The sequence below is a fragment of the Chinchilla lanigera genome, unplaced genomic scaffold, assembly GCF_000276665.1.
Source record: "Chinchilla lanigera isolate Chin_1 unplaced genomic scaffold, ChiLan1.0 scaffold00001, whole genome shotgun sequence".
Classification (NCBI taxonomy): Eukaryota; Metazoa; Chordata; class Mammalia; order Rodentia; family Chinchillidae; genus Chinchilla; species Chinchilla lanigera.
The window spans coordinates 42,853,064-42,869,611 of record NW_004955402.1 but is presented as its reverse complement, the minus strand read 5'-3'; the positions used below and the strand labels follow the sequence as shown (position 1 = coordinate 42,869,611).

General features: G+C 40.9%; 1 protein-coding gene across 3 annotated transcripts in view; it reads left to right on the top strand.

Annotated features, from left to right (window-relative positions):
- Positions 1 to 16,548, top strand: part of Alpk2 (alpha-kinase 2) — a 122,752-nt gene that overhangs the window by 2,145 nt on the left and 104,059 nt on the right. For 2 of the 3 annotated variants that reach the window (XM_005372989.2, XM_013511022.1), the window contains exons 3-4: positions 10,062 to 10,189; positions 13,164 to 13,281. In XM_005372989.2, the coding sequence (XP_005373046.1) occupies positions 10,081 to 10,189; positions 13,164 to 13,281 (227 nt within the window). In that variant the 5' untranslated portion in view covers positions 10,062 to 10,080. Of the gene's footprint in view, positions 1 to 10,061; positions 10,190 to 13,163; positions 13,282 to 16,548 lie in introns of those variants that run through there. The other variant, XM_013511023.1, reaches the window with a different exon arrangement.

The window sequence follows — 16,548 nt, the reverse complement described above, 5'->3', positions numbered from 1 at the left end:
GAAAGAAACTAAATGCATTTTAGCTTCCAAATTGCATTGCCCTTTTGAAGTTTTTACAAAATCTTTGACCACAATTTGGGGATATTTTTAGGTAGACTTTCCTTTCTTCCTGTTGCATTAGTTTTTTAGCGGTCCCCATGAATACTTCGGGTATATGTAGATGTCAGCTTAAGTAGGAAGAAGCAGTTGTGAGTATCCAGATCTGAAAGGAGCTGAGGGAAGTAGGGTCCCGGTCCTTGGGAAGAAAGCTCAGGCTTTAGCGTCAGATTTGGAACCAACTGCCCTGACTTCAGCACAGTGTTACCAAGCATCTGAAGCCCAATTTTCTCACCTATAAAATGAAGATGTTCACATCCATTTTAACAGGACTGATGGGGGATTAGATGAGGAGATAAAGTTTCTCAACAGAAATTAGTTCTTCATCTTTGCTCGTTACATGCTTTTCTTTGGCTTTTTTTGGCCTAGATGTCAGGATAAGATCTTCATATTAACTATATAAAGTAATAGAAACTACATTTTATTGAGATTGGTACAATAATCAAACAAATAACAGAAAATTAGATTCTTTGAGGAAAATGTATTTAGGAACAACATAATTGGAAGCAAAATTGTAAAAAAGGATTATATTTTTGAATGTACTTATGATAAATTAGAAAAAAATTTTTACTGAAAATAATTGGCTGTATTCTTATTATTTGAAAGCTGAGGTAGAGATTTATCAACCTCATCTCAGATTACTCTTTAATATCTATCAATATCATATTTACATGAGTGGGAATCTATAAGAATGGGAGGTAGAGTGAATCTACGTATATAAAATGATACCTATGATTACACTTGATCTTAGCCAAAAGGCCGAGAAGCGATGATACCTATGATTATTATGGAAACTATTAAAACTAAGCCCAGCCTTGCTTTAAAATTATAGATGAGCCATGCATTGATTATACATGGGCACTGTGGAGGTGATGGCAATGGGAATAGAGGGGAGATTCTCCCAAGAGGCAGACAGTACCTGGACAGGCCGTCTCGGGAACAGTGTGGTTTACGGTCTAGGGACCACACTGTGAGCTAGAATTGCAAGGTCTGTGATTAAAAATTCACTGTGTACAGCATGCTTCCTTCTTCTGTGGTAAGGGCAAGTTAAGTACAGGAGCGGGTAGACAAGAATCATAAACAAGGCTCTTGGGATAGTGCTGAAGAACAGTAGCAAGTTTTTTTTTTCTTGTTTTTACAGGGATACCCCTATGGCTTTTCCCCAGGAATATCAGAGTATCTTGATAAATGCTTTGCTTGAGTAACTGACAGGTTCACATGGAACTCTATAATTCTGGGCTTAATTTTGCCAAAAAGGAAAAATGGAAATGCAGGTATATAGAGAGACTTGGGAGAAAGTGATAGTGTCTTCATAGGGTGGGTAAACATGAAGGAATAGAAAACCTGACTTACATGAGAAAAAAAATATTTAAAAGTATTTAGCGCCTTTGTTAGAATTTCTGCTGATGCACATACACCTGGCATGGCCTCAGTGAACATAACGGATGAACATTGGGTCAAACAGTGAGACACCAGGCTAGAGAGAAACTCTGTTCTATAGCTTGAGTCTGTATCCCCTGCACACCCCTTCACCACGATTGCCATAACCTCCGTGGCTGTTACTCACACATGTGAGACAGCACAGCTCACCTATGTCTTCACTGGATAGTCAACTAGCTCTTAGGTAGCCAGGGCCATTTGTTCCTCAATCCCTAGCTTTAGACTGTGTCTGACTCCAGCTATTGTCAAACTTTCAAAGTGCACCAAAATTTAGGGAGCTTATTAAAATACCAATTGCTCAGCTGTACCCTGAATTTCTGTTTCTGAAGGCCCAAAGGATCCAAAGGATTTGCATTTTGTTCATGTTCCCAGGAGATGCTCATGGTGTGACGCACGGGCCACAGTAGGAGAACTACCACTTTAGTTGTGTCTTTGGCCTGAAGTTCCTGAAGAAAACCTTTTAGTATTGTTCTTTTCTGTCACTGATCTTGCCTTATTCCTTAGATGTCAGACACTATATGTTAGCGCTGTAGAGAATACAAAAGGCAAACCAAGCAGGCCTGGTGCAGGCAAATGTTTTAACCATGTGTAGGAGATGCTTGGAGTGGGGACCATAAACTGAGGTAATGCCCTCTCATTGGAGGGGATATTTTTTTTTTCAGCTGAGAATATCAGGGAAGCCTTCAAAAGAAGCAAGCATTTGAGCTTAGGTGTTTGAAAACTGGTGCGATCTGAACAGACAGATGGAAACGTGAAAGGCACAGAGACAGAACAAGTACGGTAACTGTGCACTAGTTTTGTTGGGCTAGGCTTTGCTCAGTTTCCCTTAGCACTCTCTTGGGGAAATATCCTTTGATTAACCCAATAGTATTAAATTGTTACTTCTGTCTGTAACTTGGTTCCAGCATTAAGGTCTAGTATGGAGAACCAATGGCTCGAAGTTCAGGAACCATGGGGGGAGGAGGAGAAGGGTGGACATTTCATTGTATCTTCTAGAAATAACAGCAAAATCAGTTCAAACTGGCTTGCAGAACATAGAATTTATTGTTCACACAATTAGAAAAGTCCAGGAGTTGGTCAAAACACCCCTCTGTTTCTTTGTTTCTGAAGGCTCAACTTGTTTCTGGTTTGGTTTCAACCTCAAGTCAGTAACTCACTCTCTGAAGACCACTCTCTCAAGAGAACTACCTTGTCGTCCTCATTCTTTCTCTTTCCTGTTGAGGACAGAGGAAAAGACCTAAAGTTTGCACTGATTGGCTTTAATGTTGGTTAATGAGCCAATCAGTAAGCACTGCCCTAATGATCTTCAACCAATCAGAGCCCACAAAGTAGGAAGGGTGAAGTCTGGGCAACCTAAGTCATGAGATGGCTAAGTCACAGGGAGATTTGTGGAACAGTTAGGACACATGAAATGGGGTTTTAAGTATTTTGGAGAAGGGTCTCTAACATATCATCACTTCTCTTAGTCATCAAGTTAGCCACTGGCAGCATTCATGCTTTAAAAATTTAAGATGAGAGGGGCTGGGGATTTAGCTCATTGGCACAGCGCCTGCCTGGCAAGTGCAAGGTCATGAGTTCGATTCCTGTTACCAGAAGAAAAACAACAACAACAACAAAAAATTTAAGATGAGCCCAGGCAAAGTGAAATGATTTTTAAAAACCTTTAAAATAAGGAAAATGTTGACATTATATGAAATGTATTCTCACACAATGGAGTACTGTGCTGCCATAAAGAAATATAAACTTGAGGCATTCATAGGTAAGCAGACACAACTTGAGATCATAATGTTAAGCAAGTGAGATAAGTCAGACATACAGCTCAAATATAGCATGCTTTCTCTTATATGAGAAACTATGTATGTATAAATACAGAGAAAAATAGAAGAGATAAATAAGAAGTAGGGAGATGTTCATATACTTCCCCAAATTGCATATTCTGTTGTTTTAAAAATATTTCAATATATAAGCTAATTTTTTTCATTTACACTAAAGTTTATCTTAGTTTGTTGCAAAGAAAGCTTGCATTATTATCTGTTTGCTTCGTTTTTGTAAGACTCTTTTTGGTTTATGTCTTATTCTGAGTGACTACTTTGAAGATAACAATATACAGTGTAGTAACTTGTTACTCTCTTATTATTTGGTTGTGAAAATACATTTTTTCGTAAGATAAAAAGAAAAAAGGAAAAAAAGAAAATTTTCTCCAAAAAAAAAAGTATTCTCCTACAATGAGCTAAATGGCTGGGTTCAAGGATGACGGCAGATAAAGTGAACAGGTGACCGTCCCCACACAGCTAATGTGCTTCAAGTCAGCACAAGGGAGATGGTTAGTTCAGTGTAATAATTTCAGGCTCATTACACTCAGAGCCTGTCTTGTTCTTCTGTGCAGTCCAGGGAGTAAGACAAGAGAACATGATTTCCAGGCTCTCCCGTCCACAGTCTGATGCGTGAAATTCTGCAGTGTTTCACTCTGTGGTCCCATTTTGAAGTGTTTGTTCCAGGGACAGCAATCAAGATGACACAGGGAACCTGGGTGTATGTGGAGGACAAAAGGAGGAGCCACAGGGAATATTTCTTTAGAACCCAGTGTTCTTCCTGATAGTCTGGTTGACACATCCCTAGTTTGTACACAACAGTCAGCCCGTGACATTCAGCTGCAAATCAAGTGCTATTAACCCATTAACTCATGAAAACTGGCCTCATTATAACCTATCCATGCTCTGTGCATTTATAGCATTATACCTTCTCCTTTTTTCCTGGATTCACCTTGAGAGATAATAAGGATAAGACGAGCAGGTAAATGTACTTTTCAAACACAAAACACTGAAAATTAGAATCAAGAAATCAGCGTGCTGCCATTAACAAGCTGGTGACCTTAGGAAATCACTTAACTTGTCTGTTTCAAGTATACTTTCCAATTGTGAAATCAGGGAAGGTATTAAGTTCTTGCACAGTGTGCTTTGTTTTGTTTTGTTTTGCTTTGCTTTGTTTTGTTTTTTCCTCCCTTAAAGCACTGGATATTAGTACAGGTATAAATAGCAGAGAGGAGAATCAGTGGGCAAATTCTCTATTTCACTTAAAATTGAAAAGAAAAGTTTAAAACAAATCCAGAGGAAGTAGCATCTACCTATGTATAAACAAGCATACAAGGATATTCATTTTGTTTTTCATACGAGTGCTAGGATACTCTACATTTCTATACTTTATTTCACTTAATAATGTATCTTGGAGATTATTCCATATCTGACCATACATAACTGCCTTATTCCTCTACAAAATTTTCTTAGTGTATGTTTGCAGTACCAAATCATGATGTTCATTTTGGGGAACTGGTGCATGCATATAACACCAGATCTTTCTTTCTTTCTTTCTTTCTTTCTTTCTTTCTTTCTTTCTTTCTTTCTTTCTTTCTTTCTTTCTTTCTTTTTGTCTTTTTTTGAGACAGGGTCTTGCTGTGCAGTTCAGGCTGGCCTTGAACTCACTTTGTAGCCCAAGCTGGTCTGGAACTCAGAACAATCCTCCTGCCTCAGCCTCCCGAGTGCTAGGATTACAGGCGTGCGCCACAACATCCGGTGCAACACCATATCTTTCTTATGTGTGTGCTAGGGATTGGATCCAAAGCCTTTGTGCTGAGTTACATTTCTAGCCCTTTTTAACATGTTTTTATTCCAAGACAGGGTCTCACTAAGGTGCCCAAGCTGGGCTGGAGCCTGTCTTCCTCTTGCTTCAGCCTCTCAGAGCCCTGGTATTACAACCATGTGCCACTGTGCCCTGCTTCATATAATATATCATGCTAGTTTTTAATCCCTTTCTCCTTTCTCTCTTAACTCCCCCCAACCCACGAGTGCTCTATTTCTTTTTAGTGCCCATTGTTGCTGCAAAAAAAGATTCCATTGTTTAGATAGGAACTGGTTTAGGGAACCTGTTTTTTAACTAATGATTGCTTCCAATCTTTTGTTATCACAAGCAACACTGCAGCAAATATAGTAGGTGCTTAGTAAGTGTTTGCCTCTTTGTCTATATTTTAAAAATTAACTTTGTTGAGGCATATTGTCCACACATGCAATACATACATGCATTCATTCTTTATAAGCTTTCACTGCAATGATTTTTCTTTGTCTTTTTGAGACAAGGTCTCACTATGCAATTCACGCTGGCCTTGCACTCACTTTGTAGCGCAGATTGGTCTTGAACTCACAAAGATCCTCCTGCCTCAGCCTCCTGAGTGCTGGGAATACAAGCATGTGCCACCACACCGGGCCACTGCAATGATTTTTAAAATAAATTTACCAAAATGCACAACCATCACCATCATTTTAGAACATTTTTGTCCCCTGCAAAAGATCCCTCATGCACATACGATGCATATATCTTTTGTTCTTTTTTATTGCTCAATTGCATGGCTATACCCTATTTTGTCTATCTGTTCACTAGTTGGAAAGTGAGGTTCTTTCTAATTTTTTGCTATTCTGAATAATCCTACAAAGAATGTTTATGTACAAATCTTTTCATGGATATACTTTTTTTCCTCTTGATGTAAGAGTAGAATTGTTGGGTCGTTTGGCAAATCTATATTTAACTTCTTAAGAAACTTCCAAATTGTTTTGCAAAGCATCTGTGTTATTTTTATATCCTTATCAGCAATGTATGGGTGTGCTTATTCCTTTCCACATTCTCACTGGTTTTTGGTTGTCTATTGTAGCCACCCTAGTGGGTCTATAGTGGTATCTCATTGTAGTTTTAATTTGCATTTCTTTAATGAATAATGATGTTGAGTATTTTTCCATGTACATTATTTTCTTGCATCTATTTCTCACTTACAACTCTAAGATCATACCCAAGAAAGAACACAGTGTTTGGGTTCCAGTAAACCTGGACCCATATCTCAGCTCTGCCATTTGCAGGCCATGAGAAATTAGGCTTCTTATATCAATCCTCTAAAGATACTGAACCTTTCAGGTCATCACCTGTGAAGTAAGAAAGAACAATCAGGACTTATACTGTGATCATTAAATGTAATCATGGCTATGAAGTATCCTAGCCTTGGGCATGACAATTCGTGGGCATCAAAATATTTTACTTGTCTCTCCCTCAGAGGTCTGTCCCCACACCAAATGTCCAGAACCCATCTTTGGAGAGGGTACTTTCCCTAACAAGGGACTGAGTTTTAAATGGTTGTGGGTGTGGTACCCAAATTTATAGTAACCCAGATGGCAAATGCAGGAACACAATTGCCACTGAAATAGGCTGGCTAATCAGAACTAATCCCTGCTGTCCCCAGTGAGAAGCTTCTCTGAGGGCTGGCTCTTCTGCCAGCTCTATAAGACTGGGTTTCCTGCTCTGCGTGTTGGCTGTGACCTCTTCCCTGACCCCTTCTGCTGACAGCAGGCTTCTTGCTGACAGCAACCAGGCCGCTGGCTATCTGTGTGGGGCAGATTAACCAAAGAAAAGCTTGGCTTATTTTGGTGTTTAAATTCCAAGAATTTGCCTATAGCATTTTACTTACTCTCTATCAATTTAAGAGAAAGACATCATTTTTTTTTTTTTTTTTTGTAATTTTGTTCATGTTAAAGCCAAAGCCACTGGTAACAGCTAGTATTCCTACAATGCCCAATATGCTACTCAAAAGAGCTTTTTAGATGGGCTCACTTAATTTTCATAACAGGGAAATCAAGTCGATACTACCATTGTCTGAGTTGCATAGATGAAGAAACTGAGGTGGAGGGGAAATAAGTGAGTACCTGACAGAGCTAGGAGTTGAACTCAGGCACACAGATCTATGCCCTCCATCACCACATGCTTCTGTTATTTTGCTAAAGGCCTTGCCTACTTTGGAATATCTATTGAATATCTATTAAAATGTAGAATGTGAATAATATTCTGACAATTTTTTCTTGGTACCTAATTTAGAGAGCAAGTTACATGCCCAAGGAGGAATGTGCCAGGATGTTCACTGAGACGTGTGTGTAAGCCTGGAAAACTCCCGATAAGCTGTACAGCGTCATCAGTACAAGGGCAGGTGGATGAAGCATGCTCTGGCCATGTAATGGGAGCCTGACGTTGCCCAGCTTTGAGAAAAAGGACAGAGCCCTTTAGAAACTGGATTAACATTGCAAAATTTACAAAGTAAAATAAACCAGCTGCAAGGGACATATATACAGCTTAATGCCATATATAAACAAATTTTATATATGTATATATTATATATGACTATATGTGTAATACATAGAAAAATGCCTGAAAGAATGCTAAATCCTTCCTTCCTGGGAAAGTATACTGAGATGAAAAGATATTGCCGAGGAAACAGTACATGTATTTTTAAGAACAAGGATCTATCCGTTTAGGATCTCTATAATTAATTATAATTGGAGGCATATATATTATGTTAAAAGTAAGAAACTTACCTTGGGCCACATAGTTAAAAGAAGAAGAGAGGCCAGGCGAAGTAGTGCATGACTGTAATCCCAGCACTCAGGAGGCTGAGGCAGGAGGATCCTTGCGAGTTCAAGGTCAGCCTGGGCTACAAAGTGAGTTCAAGGCCAGCCTGAACTGCACAGCAAAACTCTTATCTCAAAAAGAAAAAAAAAAAATAATAAAGGGGGGGGGGAAGAGAGGGAGGGAGGGAGAAATCCAGTGATCTTTCTAGTTACACGTCATTTTTTGAGGTATCTGTGAAGCCCACTATGATCCCTTGTGGTAATACCAATAATTCCACATTGATTCACCATCTCTAGTACAGAATGAAAAATCTATCTTCAAGCATTCTCACCTTTTCAGAAACTATGAAGTATGAAACATAACCTGACCTAACTGTCCCTTTCCTTTCCAGAGTACAGTCAGTGCCCCATGGCTGAGATGTGTATGATTAAAATGACTATGTGAGTGAAATGGTGTGTGTGTGTGTCAGAATTTTCAGATGTGGGGCAGCACTGTCCAGAAGCTGTCATCTAGGGAACAGTCACAGATGGCACACAGGGACCTCACTGTCAGCCCAGCTCTTGATATCATAGTGTGCCCTTTCTTCATTGGTGGTCCACAGCAGTGGTCCTGAGAAAGTGGGAGGAGCCGTGCCCTGTAAATGACACTTACTCCAGGAGTCACGTTTACCCTGTAATTGATACATCACTTCAAAAAATTGTGGTAAGCTACAGCAGGAGAGGAAATTGATGAAATAAGTGAGATCTTTCCTTAAAGCCTCCCGATTACTAGTATGGCAACCAAGTATGTAATAGAGTCTTACAAGGGGATTGACGCACATTAATTCTAATCCTTAAAACATCGTCATTATCCTGTTTTACAGATAAGGAAATAGGCTCAGTACCCATTGGTTGTACATGGTTAAGGAGCGGTCACTGATGCCACAGGGAAAGGGGTTCCTCCTTTTGCTGCATAATTGTGCTGTTTAGATGAGCTTCTACCAGGAGCTTAGCTCAGACTGCTGTTGCAGAGACCCCCGCTGGCCCAGACTCTTCATGTGTAGTTTCTAACTGCTCCTTCCCTGTTTCTGCCCACCTGCACACTGCAGTGTGGTTTGTTCCTTTTTCTGATCTCTGCGGTATGTGAGGGTTGCTTATGAAGGTAGATGTTTGAAGAGACTAAATGTGATTTCCCAACTTGATCTCCACAAAAGATAGTCTTGGCTAAATGATGCCGGGCAGGAAGGTCCTTTGAATTCAGACCAACCTGCCTTCTCAGGCCAGCCTCAGGTCTGGGCAGGTTACACCCTGCATAGGTCCAGTGGCCCTTAGGTGCTAAAGGTGTCAGCCAGCACAGCCCCGAAGGTGGTCTCAGTTTGGCAGCCACTGGAGCAGTGTGGTCTTCAACAAGTTGACAAACCTCCCTAAACCTCTGTCCTCTAGGTAGTTTAAGACTGATTAAATGGAGTAACACATCTGGTGATCAAGTGCTAAACGTCTGTTTCTATCAATGAATACAATCTCCTCAAAAGTGCAGGCCCTGGCCCTCCCCTCCCTTGTGGCAGCTGGGGCAGTAGTTTCCCGATTTCTAAATATCTTCCATCTGGCAATTTACTTGAATATAGTCAACTCCTCTTTTAGGAGCTATGAATCATACATATAGACCTTTTTGAATCCAATATGAAAAGACTTTTAGGAGAGACAGAGAAAAAAGAGGAGCCTCATGAGCTGCAGGCTCACGCACTTCTTTCCTCTCAGTCCGGGCTCTGGTTGCCCTGGGCTGGGTGTAGCACTATAGTGCTAGAGACTCTTAGCCAGTGTGGTCCCCACTCTACTTCAGGGGACATTGATGTTGCCATGCCTGGAGGGTTGGGGAGAGCTACTGTGCCTTGGGGAAAAAGGCCAGGGCTGCTGTTAAATGCTCTTCACTGCAGAGATGGCCGTCAGAACTGTGCCAGGAGTGCAGTGGTTGAGGAAGGCTGCCCCAGGACTTTCTGCCTGTCCACAGGCCTGTGTGCAGGTGACAGAGCCACACCACATGGTTCTGGAATTCTCAGGGAGGTCAAAGGAATCCTAGAAGTCATGGTGATGCTGGACATGTTTATTTTGCAGATTCGTGTGACATGAAAGGATGAGAGACTCCGAAGGGCCCCAGAGTTGCACACTGTGTTTTTTATCTACGTTGCTTTCCCAGAAGGTTCCTGAGAAGTCAGATGTCGTGCTTCGCTGCGTGATTTCTGGTAATCATCCCTAGACTAGCTACTCATCCTGTAACACCTCCCGCTGGCCAGATTATTTGGCTCAGAGAGGCATTATGAAAATATCATTTAGGAAAATTACATTGGAAGTTTTTTCTGAGTAATCAATTAAGCAATTAAATCTTCTATGATTTTTGTTTTTTTGAGTGACTTCCTGGATGCTGTTTAGTGATTTTCCTCATTTCAGTTGTGGTTCTCGGGTAGACAACACTTACTCTAGTTAATTTTTCAGATATGCTGTTCCTCCGCTCATGACACACAGGGATGGCATAAATACCTTCACTCAAGAAAATGAATTGGTTCTTCTCTTACTCTTTAACTGATAACCCCAGATTGGCTAAATTTGTCTCCTGCTGCTTGCCTTCCTCAGGCATGCTGGTACATATATGGTAAAAAGGTTGAAACTCGGACAAAAGTCAACCAGTGGAGGAAGAGCCAAGAACTTGAATTTCCTCTGGCTTGGAGAACACATCATTGAGTGTGGATCAGGTACCCCCAAGGGCAAAAAGAACTGATCATTCAAAGAAAATAAAAACACAGTGATTGGATAGGCAAGTAGTATCTTGTTTGGGATGGGTGATTCTCCTTTCTTTTGTACATCATGTCTCTGCCTTGAAAATGTGAAGGCACCAGTGATGTTTCCTGAGGACAGAAAGAAAACTCTTGCCCCCTAATTTTTTTCCTAGGTTGAGAGAGAAGAGCCAGTGTTGGTGATGGCTGCTTTCATTAGTGGAAGTCATATAAAAGCCCGTCCTGAGTCTGCAGACTGGAGTGCCCAACCACATGCTCAGCCTCACCAGCCCAAAGATAGCTTTCTTTATGCTTATCGATGCCATTCAGACTGATGGAGAGACACAAGTTGATTTGGGTCTTTAGACCGAGCCCCTGTGTGTTCAGAAAACCCTAACTTTGGCTGCCTGTCCGTGCACACATTAGCCAGATCATTCTGAAATGTGCAGATGGTGGCTCTCAATATGCAACTTGCAAGGGAGCTCAAAAAATAAAGGGCGGGAAAGCTGAGGATGTAGCATGGAGGTAGAGTGCTTGCCTAGTATGTGCAAGACCCTGGGTTCAATTCTGAAAGACCACAAAAAAAAAAAACCTAAAATACTAAAAAACAAGGGGAAACAGGTGAGGTTTCCAGCAAGTGTAGGGAGAAAAGAGAACCACCCACAAGGTACAAGATACCACTTCCCTATGTAAGTCTCATTTCTAGCTAATGGTTCAGATCTATACTACACAAAGGGAAAAAACCTGTCAGCTATTGGGAAACTGGGGTGGGTGTGGGGGAGGGTGTGGAATCAACCAGCCCTGATCAGTCAGTCAGAATGAACAACTGGAGTCCAGGAGGTCAGAATGAATTCCCCTGGATCAGCCTTTGCACACCTTATTTGTACTTTCTTCAAAAAAGTCATGCACACATAAAAGGAGCAATTACATGCTTCCTCAGTAGGAATTTAATAAACATTGAATAGTAGGGGCACAAGGCTGATAAATACAGGCAGAAATGAACAATGATCAGTAACCTCTTCAATGGGTTTTCAGGGAAATTCATTTTGGGCGGTTCAGTTACTTGTCCCTAAGGGTTGGGCAAGCAGCTGCTGGAGGGGGAAGTGTCCTTGCATGAAGTCTTTCTGCTCCTAGCCCCAGGGACAGCTCCTCAGGCAACTTGGAGGAGGAGGCAAGAAGAAAGAACCCACAGATGCCCAAAAGCACATTCACGGCACTGGCACAGAGAAGCAGGGCGAGGAACTCTATTCCAGACCATGCCTCTCACTGGTTTTTCTTTGTCACCTCCCTGGCCTCTTTTAGCTTCCTCAGAAGACCACAGAAGTATAGGGAGTTCTTATCTTTGTGGTCTCTGGAGTTGCTTGCCAGGCACTGTAGCCTACATAAGACAAAAACACAAAAATATTCCTTGGATGAGTTAAGTATGGTGTATTGTTTCCAAATACTGGGCTTTGCTCCCTGTATACATGGCATATTTGGATAAATTCTCAGTGACATGGAGGCTAGTGAGAAAGCTCTTTAAGGACACATTGGAAACTTTCTTACCCCCTAATAAAAGAGAAAAATTCCCAAGGGGTGGATGAAATTCTTGGGGGTTTAGAAAGGATGATCTGCTTCTGAGGGAGAAAATGTGTGTCGGTTTCTCTCAGACATCAATCACACACCTAGGCACAACCTTGGGGAAATCTATACCCCTAATTCCTTCCTTCTCAGGTAGAAAATAGCACTTCTGTTCTTCCAATTCACCTTTTTCTCTTTTGTACTACACCATATGCTCAACTTTGAGTACATTTGTTTCCATGGAAATATGAAATTAACATTTCATATGTTTTATTCAACTCATTAATTAATGAGGGAACCACAAAGTATGAAAGCCTGAGAAGTTAGGTATGTATATGCTATTTCACAATGTTAGAATAAAATTGTTAGGTTAAGTGCAAGACTGTTTAATATCCTATTGGGCAGTAAACAACTTGTAGGATTATTTTTTCTGCTAGCCAGAAATGATTTGTACCTCTATTGGTTAAAAACCTACAATATAACAAATAACTTCACTAAATCTGGGACTTTTAGTCAGTAGTAATCATGAAATGAAATGAAGTACATTCCCCAAGATAATTCTTGGATGATCCTTTGCTCTAGATGACAATGAAAAAAAGATACCATCCATATCTTTGCCTACTGAACAATTTTTCTTGAGATGAGGCGGCATTTTTCGTTTTGTGTTCCTACTCCCCAGCACAGCACTGTCTTAGGCACATAACATGCCCAATTATGTTTATTAACTCACACATTTGTATCTGTGAGAAGAAGCTTTTTAATTCCTCAACTGACAAAACCCATCGTACTCATCTTTGATCTTTGTTGCCTGTTCTTGTTCATAAATTTATACCTTTTCCTAAAAATACTTAAAGTAATAAGAATATTCTTAATTCTTTATTATCAGGTCAGCCCAAGCCAGAGGTCACCTGGTATAAGAATGGTCAAGCCATAGATGAGTGTGGCATTGTTTCCAGTTATGAGTTCTTTAAGAATCAATATATTCATGTGTTACATCTCTCTTGGTAAGTGGCTTTGCCCTTATGGACTGTTTTCTAACATTCTGCATTCTATCATGTGCTGGTTACTCTGGGGCAAGGGCCAAAAGATTTGCTCATATTGGCTTCTGACATCCTAACTATAGATGCTATTGGCAGGCACCAGCCAGGGCATCCAGCTGTGCCTATAGTGTGCCCTCTGTATCTGCAAGTTCCATGTATTCAGTCAATCACAGATTGAAAATATTTTTTAAAAATTGCATCTGGATTGAACCTGTACAGACTTTCCCCTTGTCTTTATTCCATAAATAATACAGCATAACAGCTACTTACGTGGCATTTACATTGTATCAGATATTAGAAGTAAACTAAAGATGATTTCAATAATAGCAGAGGAAGTATTAAGCTACATGCAAACATTACGCTCCTTTATATGAGACTTGACCATCAGCAGGGGTGGGGATGTCCAGGGACCAATCTGCCTTGGATATTAAGGGACAACTGTATTTGCTGAGCTCAGTAATAATTACACTTCTCTAGTTTACCGCCATTAATGGAGTTAAATGTTATTGAGCATTTTAAGTGACCTAGCCATTTTCATTCATTAGGTGATCTTTTCACTTAATCTTGCTTTTTCTGGAGAGTTAAGAAAGTGTGATAGGATCTCAACACTCTCATCCAACCTTCCCTGGGTAGGAAGGAAGGAAGAAGTGACTGACATCATTCCACAGCAAATTGGTAATGGAATTTAGGCTAGGAGCCATGCCTTCTGGATTTAATTTAGGAATAGTGGTGGCCCTGTACACTGTTTTCTAAGTCTTTTCTATTTCCACAGAAACTCTTTGTTTGGATGAAACTAGGAAGTTCAACATGTAAAGAAAATGAAAACTGCTCTGATTGAAGCTTGGCAGGGAGTCTGTGCCCTTGGTTCTAATGTTACTGAATTGATCGCGGTGCTCCTCTAGGGCTCCGAGAAGCCGGAGGAAATAGTGGGCATTGAAAATGACTGCTGGTCAGGAGCCTGTGCCAGTAGACCTGGGTCTAAGAATAAGAATATTCTACAAGCGGGGCTGGGGATTTAGCTCAGCGGCAAAACGCCTGCCTGGCAAGCGCAAGGTCGTGAGTTCGGTTCCCGGTACCAGAGAAAAACCAAAACCAAAACCAAAAACAAAAAAAGAATATTCTACAAGCACCGTACAGCGATCATTTTGCTAAATGCTAGAGATGGAGGTGAAAAACATAAGCATTGTCCACATCCTCACAAAACTTCCACTCCAGCATGGGAGACGGGTGGTGAACAAATTAATACATCTTTTCTCCTCACTATACCGATATACCTAGGAGGCAGCTACATGGGCATTTGTTCTTGGACTTTCCTGCCTCTTTATTCCAATTTTGCCAAGGCCTTCCCCTCTATATCTGCGGCTCATTCAGCTTAGCATCTGCCTCTGCACTTCACAGGCAATTCCAGGTACTCATAGGCTAAAGCAGGAAAGACACTACAGGAATGAGAAACTTAGGAGGCAACTCACACTTAGGAGGGGGCAGGAAGTCACCACCGTCTCCTCTGAGGTCCAGCAGAGCAGTGGTATTTGTAAAAATGGAAGATTTAATATAACCAAATCTTTCCAAGCTCTAGGCCTGTCATTTTAAAAACAAGAGGAATTCAATCCCAATGCAAGAAATTGTGATAGAGCAATATGACAATATATACTTTGCTAACATTAAATATGCTGGGTAACAGTGATCTTTGGAGGTTCTGATCTTTTACACCAATTGTCCTGAACTGGACCTGCCCATTGGCATCGCCTGGGGAGGTTTCAGTCTCAGTGGTGTTTGATTTAATCCCAGTAACTGCTGATCAATTAAATCTGAACCCCAGGTAATTCTAGTGTGCTGTCCAAGATGAAAAATGTTTTATATCCTAAACACTGATCTGCAAAGTAAATAGAGTTATACTAGTATACTAAGTGCTGGTTAGGAAAATGAACGGAATTTTAAATAAATGACTTTCAAAGATTTTAAGTTAGTTGTTAATTGTATTAGTCTGAAAATTTCCTACCTTTATCAATATATCATAGACTACTGGACTGGCTCGTAACCGAAGAACAGTACTTTTCCTTATCTACCTGACTTTGGACTTTGGGTCATTAAAGATGAGCTCTTAGATATTTGAAAGCACCGTTTCTCTGCTTCTCAAGGGCTTTTCTGTGGCAAATCTCATCTGCAGTTTTTCTTTGAGGCCAAGAGCACTGTGGCTGTACTTATCAATCTTTGGTGTTTCCCCCTTTGCTTTTCACGGTAGCACCCCTTCCTTGCTCTCCCTGCATTCTCCCCCGCAGACCACTCTTCTTGGGAGAGATATCATTGCTGCTATAACCTTTGCCACAGGTCAAGGATGCTTAGCAGAAAGGAGACGTAGACAGCCAAGAAAGCCCTTGAAGGGAGAGAAACATCAATCATAACACTAAGGTCTGCACTGGAGCTGGAAAAGAGCTTTGGTTTTTAATTGAAAAGATGTGGGAGTTGGGAGGCGGGGAGGGAAATGCAAATAGATGTTTTTTACCTCATAGTGAAAGTGAGTGGCACCAATGTGTGTACAAATGGGGAGTTGTGGTCTCTTATGAACACAGTTTAAAGAAAGGCAACAAAGCAACAGATAAAAATCTGTCCAAGAACCCACACCCAGAGAGATAGACCCCCTCACCACAGCAAGGAGGCCTCTTTTGAAGGTCACAGTCATGCCTGCTATGCTGAGAGAGAGAACACAGATTATAAGTGAGGTGGCAGCAGCAAAGCTCAGCCTGTGCCTGTGTCAGAGCTGGGCGAAGCACCTTTCTCCCCTCTAGAGCTCGTCAGCTCTGCCTGGCCCTGGCTGAGCTTGGACAGATCCTTCAGAGTGCTGAGTGAGGATGATGGCCAGGAGGCAGCAGTCACTGCAAGCCAGTCTGCTCATGGAGCTGAACAGAATCCCCTCAAGTATGAATGGTTCCCTGGCAACCTCCAAAGGTGACCTCATTTGAAAATAGCATTGTGGAGGTGTAATTAGTTCAATCGAGTTTATATTCGTGGGTTTTTTTTTTTGAGTGGTTTTTTTTTTTTTTTTTGTAATGTTTTATTTGAGTATAATATATATGGTAAATATGCAGATTTTAGAAGTTCAATTCTAGTATTTCTGAGAACTTTATGCACACATGAAGTAACCACCCCAAACAATATTTAAAGCATTTCTGTAACCTCACACTGTGCTCTGCATCCAATCTTCTCTGTATTTCCCACCAGGAAGCAATGTTT